Raw genomic sequence first — 15581 nt, forward strand, 5'->3', positions numbered from 1 at the left:
TCACTTCACTTTCCTTCCTTAAATTCAGTCGTTCCACATCGACTTCTAATACTGACCTCTTCCTCAGCCTTAGCTTCATCTAACGAGCACCTGCACCCCTCATCCCTTGGGGATTCGGGCGTTCTCCAGGACCCGGCAGGCAGGGAGCACCGCGCGGGGCCCGCACACCCCCGGCAGCGGCGCGCCGGGCTCACATCCAGGCGCTTGCTCGGAAACGCGCCTCGGAATCGCTTCCACGAGCTCATTTCCCGACGCTTGAAAGTCAGGAAACCGCCCTAACATTTATACGGCGCACTGCAGAGCTACTATTGAGCATTTTCATGAAAACCTAAGCGCCGGGCATCGCTCAGAAGGATTTTTCACGCCGTTGGCATCTGGGCTCTCAGCCCCGGGAACTTTCTCACCTGAGGCTCAACCTGCACCTGAGGCACCCGCCAAGTATCGCGCGAGCGCCGCCCCCTCCCGCCGCCAGACGCCACATCCTGTCGGTGGCGCGGGGCGGCCGCGGCCATCGCAGCCGCGGCGGGCGGGGGTCGCTGCCGGGCCGGCCCGGGTGAGTGCGGCCAAGGAGCGGGGCGGCGTCCCCCGCGGCGGCCGCCGAGGGGAGAGCGTCCGCCGGGAGGCGGGTCCCGGCGAGGGGGTGGTGGGGGCGCGGCCCGGGCGTGTCGGAGATGCGGCGCCGAGGCCGCGCCCGGCGAGCCCCGGCTCCTGGGCCGACTTCTCGCCCGGCTCTCCCCGCCCGGCCCCGCGGGCGCCGCTTCCCAGGGCGGGGCTGGGAACCGAGCGCCGACAACGGGGCGTTGGGAGCAGCGGTGGCTCCGGGGCCCGGGCGGGAGCGGTGGCCAAACACGCTGCTCCCCTTGGGCGAGGCGGCGCTTCCCGGGACGGGGGGCAGCGGGAGCGCGGGCCGTGCCGTGCCGCGGCCCCTGCGGGGTGAGTGGGGGCCGGGGGCGGCTGCGGGCGCTGCCGCGGCGGGGCGGGGAGGAGAGGAGAGGTACGGGGAGCGTGGTGCGGTCCGGGCGGGAGCTGCCGTGTCTTCTGCACGCTCCTGAGGAGGCCGAGTTGGCCTTCGGACGGGTGGTCGCGGTCGGGTTGTTTCTGCTGTAAATTACTCCGCCCTGTCTTTTCCTGCTTCTGCAGCGCGCGGGCTCGAGAAAGGAGGGATTTAGTAAAATCGCCGTCAGCCAAAATGGAGAGATTACCCAAAGCAGCGGCGAGGAGCGTCTGATCGCCTGCCGTGCTGCCCGTGTCCGCGCCCTGCGCTGGAGCCCCCGGAGGAAGATGTGTGGTGTTGTCCTTGTGCAGTGCCGGGCTGTCTAGCTCCTGAGCAGAGCTATGTGTTGAAGTTGGAGATCCTGACAAAATGGGAGTGCTTGTGTTCTCTGCGACTTGCAGTTTGCTTCTAACTCTGGTGCGAGGGCACAGTTTATTCACATGTGAGCCAATTACTATTTCTAGATGTTCAGGAATGCCTTACAATATGACTTTTTTCCCAAACATCATGGGACACTATGATCAGGACACAGCTGCTCTCCAAATGGAGGTAAGTCTTCTTACCCCTACTGCGGTATGTAAATATAAACACTGTGAAACAACTTTTTTTTTTGTCATTGAGAAACATTTTGTGATATCTGTTGCACTGAATGACCAGGCTGATAATGTTTAGTGACTAGGTGTTTCTTTAAATCTTTTTGGAATGCGCTAGAGCTGATTGCTTGTATAAGCACTGTATAAGAGAGCTGTAAACACTCCCCTCCGCCCCCGCCTCGGATCCTGTATTAGAGTGGAAGAGGAATGGGTGTAGCACAGCAATGTGGCTATTCAAAGCTGTTTGGCAGAGCTAATCATGTATAGCCTAGGCACCTCACTGGTACACAGAGCAATTCTTGAAATTCCCTGGAGGCATAGCCAGGAGACTTCCTGGCCCACCTGAACTCAGGTAGTGCAAAAATAATGTTTAGAAGTTGCTGTTTGTTCTTCTCTTAGCTTATGTCTGCTAAGGAGCCATAAGCCCTATTCTTAGCCCTATTCTCCATTATGTCTTTTGCATTTTGTTGTCTTCTGACTGGATACTGAAACCTCTGACTGAAAGAACAACTCTCCTCTTTGTTGTTTTTGTTTTTTTTTTTTTTTCTCCTCTGAAAACAAACCCTTTCCTACCTGAAGTGAATGTAACATATGGGTCCCTGGAGAATATACCACCTTGTGGAAAGGCTTTGCCGATAGCAATAGCTATGAAGGGCAAGAGCCTCTCTGGGTGAGAGGCTTGTAAAACAAGTTTTAAACCTGTTTTAATAATGGCTTTTCAGTGGTAAGAGGAGGGGGAACATCATAACACAGATCATGAAAATCTTACTGTCTTATGCTGTGCAGAGAGTGAAACAGAAGTGAGCTGAAAATTAAGAAGTTTCTAGTTTTTTAAAAATATAAATATAGGTGGCATTGGAGGTGGCTACTATTACTGAAATCTTATTTGCATATTCTTTACAGAGCTTGGAGGAGGAGCTTGGTTCAGTTGCCAAAACATTTTTTTCTCGATGTTGCTTGGGATAATCAGGATTCCCTGTTTGGCCTCTGCCAAGCCTGGAAGGGTACAGGCTTTGGTCTCACACCATGTTTGCCAGCCCAGTGTAGATGTATGGGAAATTCTGGTGTGAAATGTTAGGACACCTGTATGCAAGCAACTGAATGCAGCTGCAGATCTCAGAAAAAATATGGGCTTTTAAATTGGAAGGCGGGCTGTAGGCTTGCGTTGTAAACTCTGTGCAGTGCCTTCTCCAGTCATCATTTGTCAGGAATGCTTTCTACAGCATCTGCAACTTTATCTCGTCGGGTATGCTGCTGCTTCTTACTTGGTGTGTCTTAACTACAACTCTTGAGCCAGCTTCTGTCAGTATTCGTGCCTTCCAGCCGCCATGCTGTTACAGCAGAGAGACCACAAAGCCATATTTACTAGTTTGCTATGACTGACTTTTCCAAACTGTCAGTAACTTGTGCCTGTTGCACACCTTCTGTGTGGAGGGAGTTCCTTTTGGAAAAAGTTCATGGCTTACCTATTCTCATATAGCTACTTCATACAAACCATGTGGTAGTGGGAAGTTTTGTTGTTTTCTCTCTCTTTCGGTCCTGTCTCCCTTACAACCACCTCTGACTACTGCAGTGGTTGATCACTACCCAACCAACTGACTGGGTGGCTACATGGAGCAACAGTGTCTATTAGGATTTGATTTCCCTACCATATCTCATTTGCTTCCTAGTGTCCTGTCATTGGCACTGTCTGGCCTCTAATTTGATATACCTTTCTACTGTAGTGTTGTGCAGACATTTCTAAGCTACCTGATGTGTATGTGTGCTGATCTGCCTGCCTTTAGTAGTGATTCAGCAGTGCTGGTTGACTGCTTGGTCAACTGAATTTTTCAGGTAGCCGCTTTACTGGTGAAAGGATAAGGAAGTTTCCCCCCCATTCTGTGTGTAGCTTGTGTTGAATCTGTTGCTAGAAGTTAGACTGGAGTTAATATGGTAAGCTTAGGGCAGTTCGCTGCTGGGCTTTTTCTCTGATGGAGACCAGTGCATTCCAATTACACCTTTGGACGTGATTCTACATGATGATATAGTTTGTCCATGGCAACAGAGAACCTTCTCAAGATTGTCAAAGGGTTCTGCTTTTCAGAGGATTTGGCGTTGTAGCAGAGGAGGAGGAGCTATTGACTTCTGGAATGTTGCTTAATTTCACTTTGCAGCTATAAAGAGGTAGCGGGTTGGGAGGTGGAGGAGACTTCTGTTGTTTTGAGCGCTTGAATTTTTCTGTAATTGGCAGTCCAAACTTTGTTCATACCAAAGAAAGAATTTTAATATTATGTTGGTTAAAACTTCTTTCTTTTGATCCTCCGTAGGAGTGCTTAAAGGGTTTGTTTTTAAATTCCTTATCTCTCTTCCCCCTCCCTTCCCCACAGCCAGTTCTCAAGACTGGGCATGGTTTTAGGATGTAAACACTGGGTTTGAGGTTGAGGCTTATAGTATTTTCCTCACTTCGTCTTAACTGACTTTGAGCAAGCTGCTTAATCATGCAGTCTCGGGGCATATGGCAGAACTTCTTCAAGGAATCAAAGCATTTTGTGCAGAAAAGGCCTTGATGTCGGTCTTTTTTTCTGTGGCTGTCCCCTCTGGAAACATCTTCCCATTACTTATCTGAAGTGTTTACTCCCAGAAAGAACGAAGAATTGTCAAGGGGATGAGTCTTACCTGAAGCAGAAGTTCACTCTCCAAAACAGTGATACTCTCTCCGATGTCCCACTCTAAAGGCTTTACAGGCGTGTTCTGCTTGGGGCCAGGGGAGGAGATGTCTCATATAGCCAGAAGAGTTGTGCTTTCCATCTGCTGGAGCACTAAGGCTTTTATACAGTTTCTCTGCTTTCTGGAAAGGTGTTAAACTGGAGTTTCTGGAATGGTGCCTTCATAGTAATCCCCCAGGAGAGGATGATGTGAAGTCACTGTCTTTGGTAGTGGTTGTCCTCCAGGAAGTCAGCTGCATCACCAGCTGATCTGTGATCTTACATTTCTGCCTCATGTATCAACTCTTCATAATGATGTGCTGTAAACTGGAACACTGAACTGATTAGAGCAGGAAAAAAGTCTTGCTCAATCTTATGACCTCTGTTATGGGTGTTCTGGCTAGTGATGATAGTCCCTCTGTCATTTTCTGCAGTAGAAAATTCATTGTTTCAAGTTGTTCCCTCCATCCCCCCCATTTGTATTTTAGTTTATTTTTTATTCTGAGCTTTCAACTCAGCAGACTGAGTTTAGGGTACTTGAGTTTTGCTTTATATTTGGATTAGTTTTGTTTATACAACAAACGGTGATTTTAGGAAAGTAAACCACATGACTTTGTGGTGTGAAGTTTTGTTTTGTGTATGTTAGCTAAACAGCTGCATGACAGTGGAATCTAATTATTTGCAGATGCTTAAAGTATCTGTATCTTAAAGTAGTTTAATAATAACACTGCTCATGTTACTACTAGCTCAGATTGGGAGGCTGAAGATCTAGAGTTTGCCTAGTGAGGAAGATGGATGGACACAGCAGAATAGCTGGTTTGTGACAGCTGTACTGAAATAGATGTAACTCCCCCTCGTGGTCATCCTCAAAACCAAGTCACTTCTAATTCCAAAGTAATTCCTACTTCAGCTATCAGTGATAGGACAACGGACAATGGCTTTAAACTGAAAGAGGGCAGACTAAAATTAGATATAAGGAAAAAATTTTTCACTCAGAGGGTGGTGAGGCACTGGAACAGGTTGCCCAGAGAAGCTGTAGATGCCCCATCCCTGGAAGTGTTCAAGGCCAGGTTGAATGAGGCTCTGGGCAGCCTGGTGTAGTGGAGGGTTTCCCTGCCCATGGCAGGGGGGTTGGAACTAGATGATCTTTGAAGTCCCTTCCAACCCAAACCATTCTATGGTTCTATCATTCTATCCTGGAATAGCTCGTCAACGTAAGGCATTATTCCAGCACAGCAGAGAATATTACTGTGTCGTAACTTTCAGTTCATATCTCTTAATCTGTTCCGCTGCATTTCTGGAATGTTTCCACTGTAGACAAGGCCTTAAGACTTCCGGACCTGGGTAAGATCTGCAGGTCTGTTAGAAGTACAAAGACGAAAGGCTTGCCAGTGAGTCTTTAAAGCAGACTGTACAAAACACTGGAAAACGTCCCACAGAGAACAATGAAGTACCTCAGAGAGACTGGAAAAATGATTCAGTAGTGAGTTTTCCGTTCACTTCTGAGTTCCTGACCATGTGCCAGAACACGTGTGTGTGTCTGGAGAGTTCAGTGCAACTGGCTGCAGCAGTGGGGGAAATTGTGTGAGAACTAGGATTGGTTTCAACTAACAAAACCAGTTTGGAGTGGATTAAGAAATAATTTTGAAAGCTTAATACTGAAGTTCTGTGAGTTAAAATTTTTAATGTAATCACTTAATTTGCTTCCACTAAATATAAATTCACAATTAATTCAATATGAAGATACTTCCAAAAACCGGAAAGCTGGCGTCTGTCAAACTTAAATCACTACGTATGTGTATGTGTGTTAAAGAAATTTTGTCCTAAGTTTCCCGCAGCAGAGTCTCAGATTCCAGGTTAAAAAAAAATTTAAATCTCTGGGCATTTATACCTTTACAGTCTATGCACCCATTTTTGGTGCACTGCTCATGCGCCTTGCACATGCCTCTTACTCCAATGGTAATTTTTGGTCTGAGGTTGTCTTTGTTCCTTATTGGATTCTTTCTCTGTCTCCAGGTGGGCTGTTAGCTATTTCTTATCTGGATGAGTTGCAGCTTCAGTTGGCAGTTGCAGCCCTGTTATCTTCCAGCTTGCACTGGTCCCAGGCCTCCCGTCATGTGTCTAGGCAACAAGTTCAAAATAAGTTCACCTTTCAGAGGTGGTAGTTCACAGCTTGGGGCCTAAGGCTTCAGCAAATTCAGCTGCTAATGTTAAACACAGCTATTAATTCTAACAATTCTTAGCAGTGCTAAGCAATACTATTCAGACAAAAGAATACAGTTAAAAGAATTCGGTTAACCAAACTTAATCTGCAACATGTGTACACGCAGTGGAGGAGGAAGCTGTCCACTTTCTGTAGGTTAGGAGTTTGAGGGAAATAAGTGGTGTTTTGTTTAGAGAATTGTTCATGGGGTGTTCTGCAAAACAGCACGGGTGTGAATTTACTGAAACCTCTACAGACAGGCATCCTGCCTCGCCCTCTTACTCTGTATGAGCAGTGCTTCATGTAATATGTGAACCACTAGTACTTGAAGCTTATGTCTCTCTGCTTTTACATTTTTGGTAGCTCAGCTTCAATAGGAAAGCAATCAATTTTCTCTATCTGCCTGGAGTTACATTTTGTCCCTGATGCTGCCTCAGAGCCTAAGTTGGAGAAAGAGTGCAGAGGAGGACATTGACCTAATGGAATAGGCACAAGGCGTTCTTTAATTCATTTTTTTTCTTGTAACATTTTTGCTGTTTCATATATCACTGGTACTAATGGGCAGAGACTTGTGTAAAAAGTGGTGAATGTAGCATGCTGTACATCATATGTTACCTAGGACAAACTAAGGTAACTTCTAGCTTATTGGAACAAACTGGTAGTCACAAGACTTTGGTAGTGAAACAGTGCAATCACTGCTTGTTAAATGAAAATTGGCAAATGCTAAAGTATATTTTTATAGACACTTCATACGGATCAAGGGAAACACAAAGCAGTACGACTGACTTCTGTGCTGGGTAAGTCTCTAGAAATACAGAACAGTTGGATATGAATAATTGTTTTGAGCATCACCTTGTCGTTTGTAGAAGAGCTTTGGCTAAGGGGTCAAAACCGTATAAATTATATACATCTGTGTCATTTTCTACAGTACCATACAAATTTGGGAAGTGTGTTTTTGGTTTTGCACTCTCTTGCTCTCAGAGAAAGATAAGTCATCATTAGTTCTTACTGTGGTTCTTACAGCAACACATTCATAAACCGTCTTTGCCGAGTGCTGTGGGTACTCTAAATCTCAGCCACTAAAAAGTATTTGTTACCTGTAGCACCGAGGCCCTTCATCAAGTGCGATTAGCTCATGCAGATTTCCTGAAACCAGACAGGCAAAGGTGTGTAATCCTATTACACTGGTATTAAGTGTATCAGTCATCAGACAAGGCAGCATTAGGTTTTGCAGAACAGCATTCCTTGTCCACTTGATAACTTGAAGTACTGCCTTGCTCCTCCTTCTGAAAGGATGCTGCTTAGAATGCATGAGGGTCCAAAGTGATGCACGCTTGATGAAGAGAGGTTATTTACCTGATGTTAACTGGGGTTCGTTGAGATGGTGCTGACAGTGTGATTCCCGGAACCTCGTCTTTATCCATGTTCAGAGGCTATGTCTGTGCTAGCAAGTAATTTGGTGTTACAGGAGTGGAACACTAGTTAAAGTTGATAGCATGCTTCTTGCCTGTGCACTGCATGAGACTGAGGGGTTTCATTCTGACCTAGATTTAGGGCAGTCCTACTGTGCATGAGGTCTAAAGTTGGCCTACAGAAGGCTGTCTTCCAGATCTTTCTCAACAGCAGACCTTTCTGGGAAATACCGTGGTATCCTGTTGTTGGTCCTCTGCAGGTTCCTGTCCCTTTCACAGTGTCCTTTGTAGTGTAGCTGCAAGCCCTGGTGGTTTCTGGGTCTCGTTGTGCAGCCTGTGTCTCGGACTCCTTCTTCTCCTCACTTGTATGCTGAGTGTGGTCACTGGCTAAACCAAGGCACCGTGGGTCTGGAATGATGAGCTTAGTCCTGGTGGCTGTAGCTTACTCCAGGAGGACACCTGTGAATGAATGGGATCACGCAAGCTTCCAAAAAGCTGTTTATATAGAGAAGGAAAACATGGACAGAGCTACTGAGTTTGGAACTCCTTTGCCTTTGTTGATAGGAGGTGGTTAGGGCTTGGGAGCTGAGCCCAGATTGGTGGGAACACATCAGCTTTGGAGTTGGGGAAAGCCAGCAGTGGGTACAAACCTTTCAGGCATAGAAGGATATATTTGAAGCTAGTATTTGTCCTTACGCTTCACCATCGTCATGTTCAATTCCAAGATTGTCTCTGTGTTTTTAAGGAAGTGGCTGTTGCTCTGTGGAATCTCATGAACTTCACCCGTTCAGTAGCAAATCAGCTTGGGGAGGACAGACAAGTCTGCTAGGGGTAATGTGGTGACCATAGAATCATAGAATAGTTTGGGTTGGAAGAGACCTTTAAAAGTCATCTAGTCCAGCCCCCCTGCAGTGAGCAGGGACATCGTGATTTCAAAGGTTATTTTTCACATTATCTTCCTCTGAATAGTGGACAAAACTGCTTAGCATTGTGTACAGGTGGCCCTCACTGTTTTCCCTCTGCTGACCATGAGTTATCAAACTGTGGGATCAAGCATCTCGTTAACAGCTCACATCCAGTGCATTGATTGGCCCGTGGCAGCTCTGGCAACAGCAGCTTGATTGTCTTGCAGACCCTTGTGAACCACCAAGGTGCACTTGTGGACATCTTTGAAAGGCTTCTGATGCTTATATCTTCTACAAATTTAGCCTAAGAATGGAAGAGGATTCTGATGCTTTCTTTCTGAGGAGACCTTTGTGATGTTTAGGTGCCTTCCTGCAACTGTGAGAGGTGCTCTTTGTCCACAGTGCTGTGTGAGTCATAAGGCTGTATGGAGCCCAGGCCCTTATAGAATGCAAGTGGAGGTGGAATGAGAGTTTAATTTTCCACCTGCAAGATGGATGTGATGTTCAGGATGACACCTTGGCTGCAGGATGTTTTCTATGCCTTTATTGACAAAGACCACAAAAAGCAAATTGTCCAGGAAAGGTGTGCATGAGATGGGGGATGTGGTCAAATGTCAATGCTTTCTTTTCCAGTGTGACAATGCAATGATTAAATATGACCATTTTGAGAACTAATATTGTGTCATCTCTTTAGTTTTCTACCCCATTCCAAAGGAGAAGGTAGGACTGTCTGCACCACAAAGCTTGCCACTTTTTTTCTCTCTCTCATTGTCAGTTTGCTGTTAGTTTGCCTTGGGACACCCTTTGGAACAAACATGGTTGCTTTGTCCTCCATTGCCTTTTTGGACCTTTTCTGTGTATTGTGTGCAGCTGTGATTGCTGCATCACAGTAGTAATTCACTTGCCAGAGGAAAATCATAGAATAGAATAGAATTTTCTAGGTTGGAAGAGACCTTAGAGATCATCCAGTCTAACCGTCATAGAATCATAGAATTTTCTAGGTTGGAAAAGACCAAAAAAAAACCAATGCGTTTGTCTACCCTCTTCTGAACTACACAGTGGAGATGAGTGGAGACTCGCTTGCTTTCTGCCTAGCTATGCTTTCTGCCTAGCTATGCTTTCTGCTTAGCTTGCTTTCTGCTTTAGAAGAAGGGGAGGTGTGCAGGGAACCATAAATGCTGTGTAAGCAACTATAAATGTGGGGAGAGAAACTTGTTATGGTATAGAGGCATAGGGGACAGGCCTGGATAATTAGTCTTTGCAGGACAGAAAGGATGTCCTCTTACCAAAGACATCCATTCCTTTCCTTCTCTGTAGTGAGATAGATGAGAGCTTCCTTGGGGGGAAAAAAAAAATCATCCTTCTTTCCTATGCTTAAACTTCTGGTAGATCAAGTTCTTTCAGAGAGAAACCACATCCTTCCCAGTTTGGCTCATGCTGTGTTCCCCAGAGGGCCTGCACAACCAGGTTTCTTCAGTCCCAGTGACTACAGCCACAGAGCAAACTCTCCGCACACTTATCCTGCATACAAAAATGAAAAGCAGCTTTTCAGAGATGTACCCACCCAGCCTCATGATGGCCTAGTGATACCCAGTTACCCAGACTCCATGTCCCAGCTCTGTACTGCTTCACATGAGCTAATGCTCTTTCTGGTAAGGTACAAGGTGCACCATTTTAAACAAAGCTTAAGAGTTCATCTGGGTAGGGGATCTCTTTGGGGAGTATGCCTGGAGCTACAAACAAAATGTTATATGCTGAAGGTTAACGTGGCTCACATATCATAAGATGAAAGAGTAGAAGAAAAGGTGGCCTTGAGTTTTTAGAACAGAAGAAACAGGGAAGATAACGGTGGGGAAAGGCACCATGACCAACAAAATGAGTACTGGGGGCTAGTACAGGCATTTGGAACAGGGGAGAACAAGAGGGGTCCCAGCAGCTACTGTGCTGCCTGCTGCCCTCCCTGGGGTGCTTTGGTGCCTGTGGTGGGGGTGAACAGCAGTTACTGACAAGGATGGAGGTCTCTCTAGGACTAGGCTGACTTCTTACAGGCCTTCGTGCATCTGCCCCACTGGTTTGCCACTATAGTCAACAGTTTGGCAGTTCTGGAGGGAAATGAAAGGTCTCCTGCGGAAGTTGCCACCCCCGTCCTATGTCTTCTGCCTCTTGTAAGGAGGTGGATGCATCTTCCTCTTGATCAGAGGCAGCTGTGAAGGAGAAGGAAAGCAAATGTGAGTCCTTGCCTGCCTGTGAGGTTACAGAACAATACCATGGCTTGTGAGATCCCTGCAGCCCCCAGCTTCTCGGGGTGAAGGTTTCTGCAGTGTGGTGGAGGTGCTAGGATGCACCTGGGTTCTGTTTAGGCTGGCTTCTGGGAGGGATGGGTGAAAGCTCACACCAGGTTGTCCCATTGAGCAGCGGTAAGTTACTTCTGTGCTACAGCAAGCAATGAACTGTCAGGAAACTGCCTCTCCTTTGACTTTGATCTCACTAGCAGCGGGAGGCAGGGTGTTTAAGGTGCCAAGGATTTGGGTGCGGATTTTGGAGGGATGGAGGAGAGACTGTGAGGCAGTGTGTGTAGAAGGAAGCTCCTGTAGTAACATCATTAGGTTTGTTGAGAGCCCTTTTTTATATTTGGGTATCTTGCATTTGGAGGAAGGAAGAGGTGATCATAAAGTAATGGGGTAAAGGAATTAGCTTCTTTCTTTAACAGCTGCCTCATCAATCCTTTAGAATTTGGAATTTTTTTTAATGTTATTTAAAAGCAAGTTGTTTTTCTTGCTTTCTTGCCTCTCAGGTTGGCCTGTGTCTCAGAATAAATAAAAATTAAGAGTAAATAAAAGTTAATAAATAAAAATAATTTAATTAAAATGCATACATAAAATGCTCTGTATGTCTACAGAGCAAAAATCTATAACTACTCAGGTTATAATTGTTTTGGACGTTTTATCTTCATAAAAATTAATAACTGATCAAAAATGCCACAGAAGAAATATACCTGTGTGGAAGATAAGAATTATTTCCCACAAACACTTAGGAATGAAGTATCAAATTTTTTTTCAAAAAGAGACTTAAGATTTTTAAAAACATATGCATAAAGTACTGCTTTTCCTGTTACAATGATCTACTCTGAATAATAATAATTATTATTAATAATTATAATTTTATGTTTTCAAGCTATAGCAAAGATGATAGCTATAGAAATGGATTTAAAGTGAAAGGCGTGGTTTTCCATTTTGTGCACAGTTCATCTTCCCAGAAGCAGTGATTTTACAGAAAGTTACTCTGGATCAAAATTTATGGCAGATGGTGGATAATAAGTATAGAGGAAGTTGGCTACATGGTGAAAGCTTCCCAAACACAAACAAACCGAGACTGCCATCCAGTTTTCCGTTGTTGTTTTGAGCTGTCTCTGGTTTGTGGCTCAGACTCTTGAGTCATTCAGTGCTAGTGCCCTGTCTGACTTGTGCTGGTCTGTGTTACTAAGAATTCGTTCAGAAGATACCATGTTCCTTGTCAACCCGTGTGCATGACAGAAGCAACTTGTGCTTTATGTCTGGGGACTAAGTCTATTTAAGTTCAGGAAGGCATTTGATACTGTACTACATGAAAATTATTAAAATTAGTAATTTTTATAAACTTTCACTAATCCATACGCTTTGTTGTGATGTAAGAGACAACGTCAGTCAGGCATGCACAAGTCGGATGACTAAGTTGAAGCCCACAAAGCTGCATTTATCTACCTCACTACCTGCAGTTCTTACCTCTGTCTTCTGATTTCTGCTGCTCTCATGAGACCCCACCTGCAGTACTGTGTTCAGCTCTGAGGTCCCCAACATAAGAAGGATGTGGACCTGTTGGAGTGGGTCCAGAGGAGGACCACAAAGATGATCCGAGGACTGGAGAACCTCTGCTGTGAAGACAGGCTGAGAGTTGGGGTTGTTCAGCCTGGAGAAGAGAAGGCTCTTGGGTGATCTTATTGCAGCCTTCCAGTACCTAAAGGGGGCCTACAAGAAAGCTGGAGAGGGACATTTTACAAGGGTATAAAGTGATAGGACAAGGGGCAACGGCTTTAAACTGAAGGAGGGGAGATTTCTATTAGATATAAGGAAGAAATTTTTTACATTGAGGGTGGCGAGGCACTGAAACAGGTTCTCCAGAGGAGTTGGGAATGCCCCGTCCTTGGAGGTGATCAGGGCCAGGTTGGAAGAGGCTTTGAGCAACCTGATCTAGTGGAGGGTGTCCCTGCCTGTGGCAGGAGGGTTGAAACTAGATGATCTTTATTTAAGGTCCCTTCCAACCCAAACCATTCTGATTCTATCATTTTAGTATTTCCAGTTTGTCATGCCTTGAGACTCTGATACACTGCTTGGCTGGCCATGAGTCAAGCTATGTCTTGTTTTTATGAGATATGGGCAAGAAATCAGTGATGTGGCTACTTTTCCTTTTGTTGGATTTGAGAGGCTGAGGGTGGCAGTTCTATTATTGCCTGTTAGCATGGGAATTAACTTCATAAGCTTCATGGTTTTCCAATTTATATACAATATCTCTGCCCTCACCTAACCAACAGCATGACTAACCCAGGTCTGCGAAGAGTGGAAAACTTGATGCAGGCAACAGCATGACTCCTTGCAGAGCTTCCTCGGGTCTAAGGGAGTCTGCTCTGAGCCAAAGCTGTTGTGCCATGTAACTCCGTTCCTGGATGGTCTCAGACCAGAATCAGCATCCGTGTAGAAATGGCATCTGTCTGGTCTGGTGCTGGCCTATGCAGAGCTGGTTCAGATGCCTTTGCAACTGCAGAACTGGCCTTCTTGTTGTGATGGTAACTCTGTGATGGTAAAGGGCATCAATGCACTGGTGTTCTCCTAGTATTAGCGTGGCCTGGGTTTAGAAAAGGATATCTGTGGGGAAGAGAAGTGGTTGTCCCTTCCAGGCTAGTTGGCAGTGACCGGTCAGTCTCTAACTGCAGATTGTTTGGCTTTCTAGCACAGAAATGTCTCTTGCTTTTGTCTGTTGATCCTGTATCATCTTAGTTAAAATACTTAAATACTCAGTGGAACAGGATCCTCAATTTCTCTCCCGAGAGCATACCAGTCACTGAGCTATTGACTTAAGCCCTTTTTTTTTTCTTTTTTCTTTTTTCTTTTCTTTTTTTCTTCTCTAAACTGCTTAATTTTTTTATTTTATAAACTGACAAAGGAGGTGTCTGAGCATGGATCCCTGAGCATTCTGAGAAGCAGTCTGTTGCATAAATGTTTTCTTCCAGCTGTGAGGTTATCTCTGCTTCCTGAATTCTGTCAGTGTTGTTCTTGGATGCCTCTCTGTGCGGACATTGGTTACGGAAACTTCTCTGACGACTTTGTGAAGTACCTGGAAGTTAGGCATCACAAGTTTCTGTTGCAGTAGTCAGTCCCCTTTGTGGATCTGACTCTTGATTGCTTTACTTGATGTCGCAGAAAATTGCTTGAGAAGATCAATCCTGTCATGACTGAGATTGTCCTGATTTAGTTTATACGTGAAGTAAGCAAGGAAGAAAGCATGGTGCAAGGTTACTACTTTGATAACTTGTGTGGTGCTGTTCTGCTGAAGTGCGTGTCCACACTCTCAAAGACAGGAGGAAACCATGAATCTGGTATTACTTTTTTGGAAACAGAGCAGTTAACAACTTCTTCTGGAATTCCCTTCAAATGAGGAGCTTTATTATAGCTAACAGGCAGTCCATCTACAGTGTTACTGGTAATCTTCTAAATTGTGTTATATGTAAAAAGTCCAGTAATAAATCCATTTACTCCCATAATACATGGCAAATACATGAAAATTTAAGATTATTTTGAGGTTCTTTTGCTAACACAGTCTAGATGTAATAAAGCTCTGTCTAGACTTCAGATGTTTGAGGGCTCGCAGTATGCTTTCCTTCAGTTAACTTGTATTTGTCTGTCTTATGCTCTGTGTAGTATATATGGAGATAAAACCATATATAATTGAAAGCTTTGTATAAATAGTTCAGTTCTGTAGTGCTTGGGAAAACTCTCTCATTTTTGTTTTGGACTGTAAATTGCAGAGGCTGGAATATCTATAATTTAGGTCAAGCTATAATTTAGGTTAGAACCACAAAATGCAGTGAATTTTGCTAATAAGCTGTTTTGGAAAGTATTGGAATACTGTAGTTTGTTTCAGAATAACTTCTTAGTGAGATGTAATATTCCTGTTTATATTGTTTAACAAAGGTTAGAAGAAATACAGGGAGATATGTATTTTTATTTTTCACTTAAATACTTAAAGGGAAAGCATGGAACTAAGTTGTTTTGCTACAGAAGGAAATTCTACAGTTGCTAGTTAATGCAAAACAGACCGGAGCCCAAAGAAGTAAAAAGCAGAATAGACTGCTTTATCTTTCTGTGTATGTGTCTGTATATACTGGCAATGGCAAATCTAGTGCCCAGTTGTGGTGGTAGGGTGGTTTTTTTGGCTTTTATTTTGTTTTTTTTTTTTTGAAGTGAGTGAGTGTCTTGCTACCCTACTGACCTCTGCAAACCTTCCCCCATGTGCCTTGTCCTTACCCTGGTTGGATTCTCATTCAAAGTCCCACCAACTTTGAACAGCTAGTATGAAGGCTCACAACTGAATATATACTGAAGTATATTGCATATAGAGGTGTCGAGATGAATGATGGTGAAGAGTTTGCAAATATACCTGTGATTTTGTTGCAAATACATTGAGTGTTTAGATGATGAGTAATTCAACTCATTGAGCAGTTGCACAGCCTGTGATCAGCCTGGCTAGTTTAGCTTGA

At 44.7% G+C, this 15581-nt stretch overlaps 1 protein-coding gene across 1 annotated transcript in view; it reads left to right on the plus strand.

The window, feature by feature from the left end:
* The first annotated feature begins 1363 nt into the window (after positions 1-1363).
* FZD6 (frizzled class receptor 6) overlaps positions 1364-15581 on the plus strand; it is a 30647-nt gene continuing 16429 nt past the window's right edge. The window contains exon 1 of the mRNA XM_009981110.2: positions 1364-1543. Within this exon, the coding sequence (XP_009979412.2) occupies positions 1364-1543 (180 nt within the window). The remainder of the gene's footprint in view (positions 1544-15581) is intronic.

This window comes from Tauraco erythrolophus, chromosome 3 (assembly GCF_009769465.1).
Source record: "Tauraco erythrolophus isolate bTauEry1 chromosome 3, bTauEry1.pri, whole genome shotgun sequence".
In the NCBI taxonomy this organism is placed as follows: domain Eukaryota; kingdom Metazoa; phylum Chordata; class Aves; order Musophagiformes; family Musophagidae; genus Tauraco; species Tauraco erythrolophus.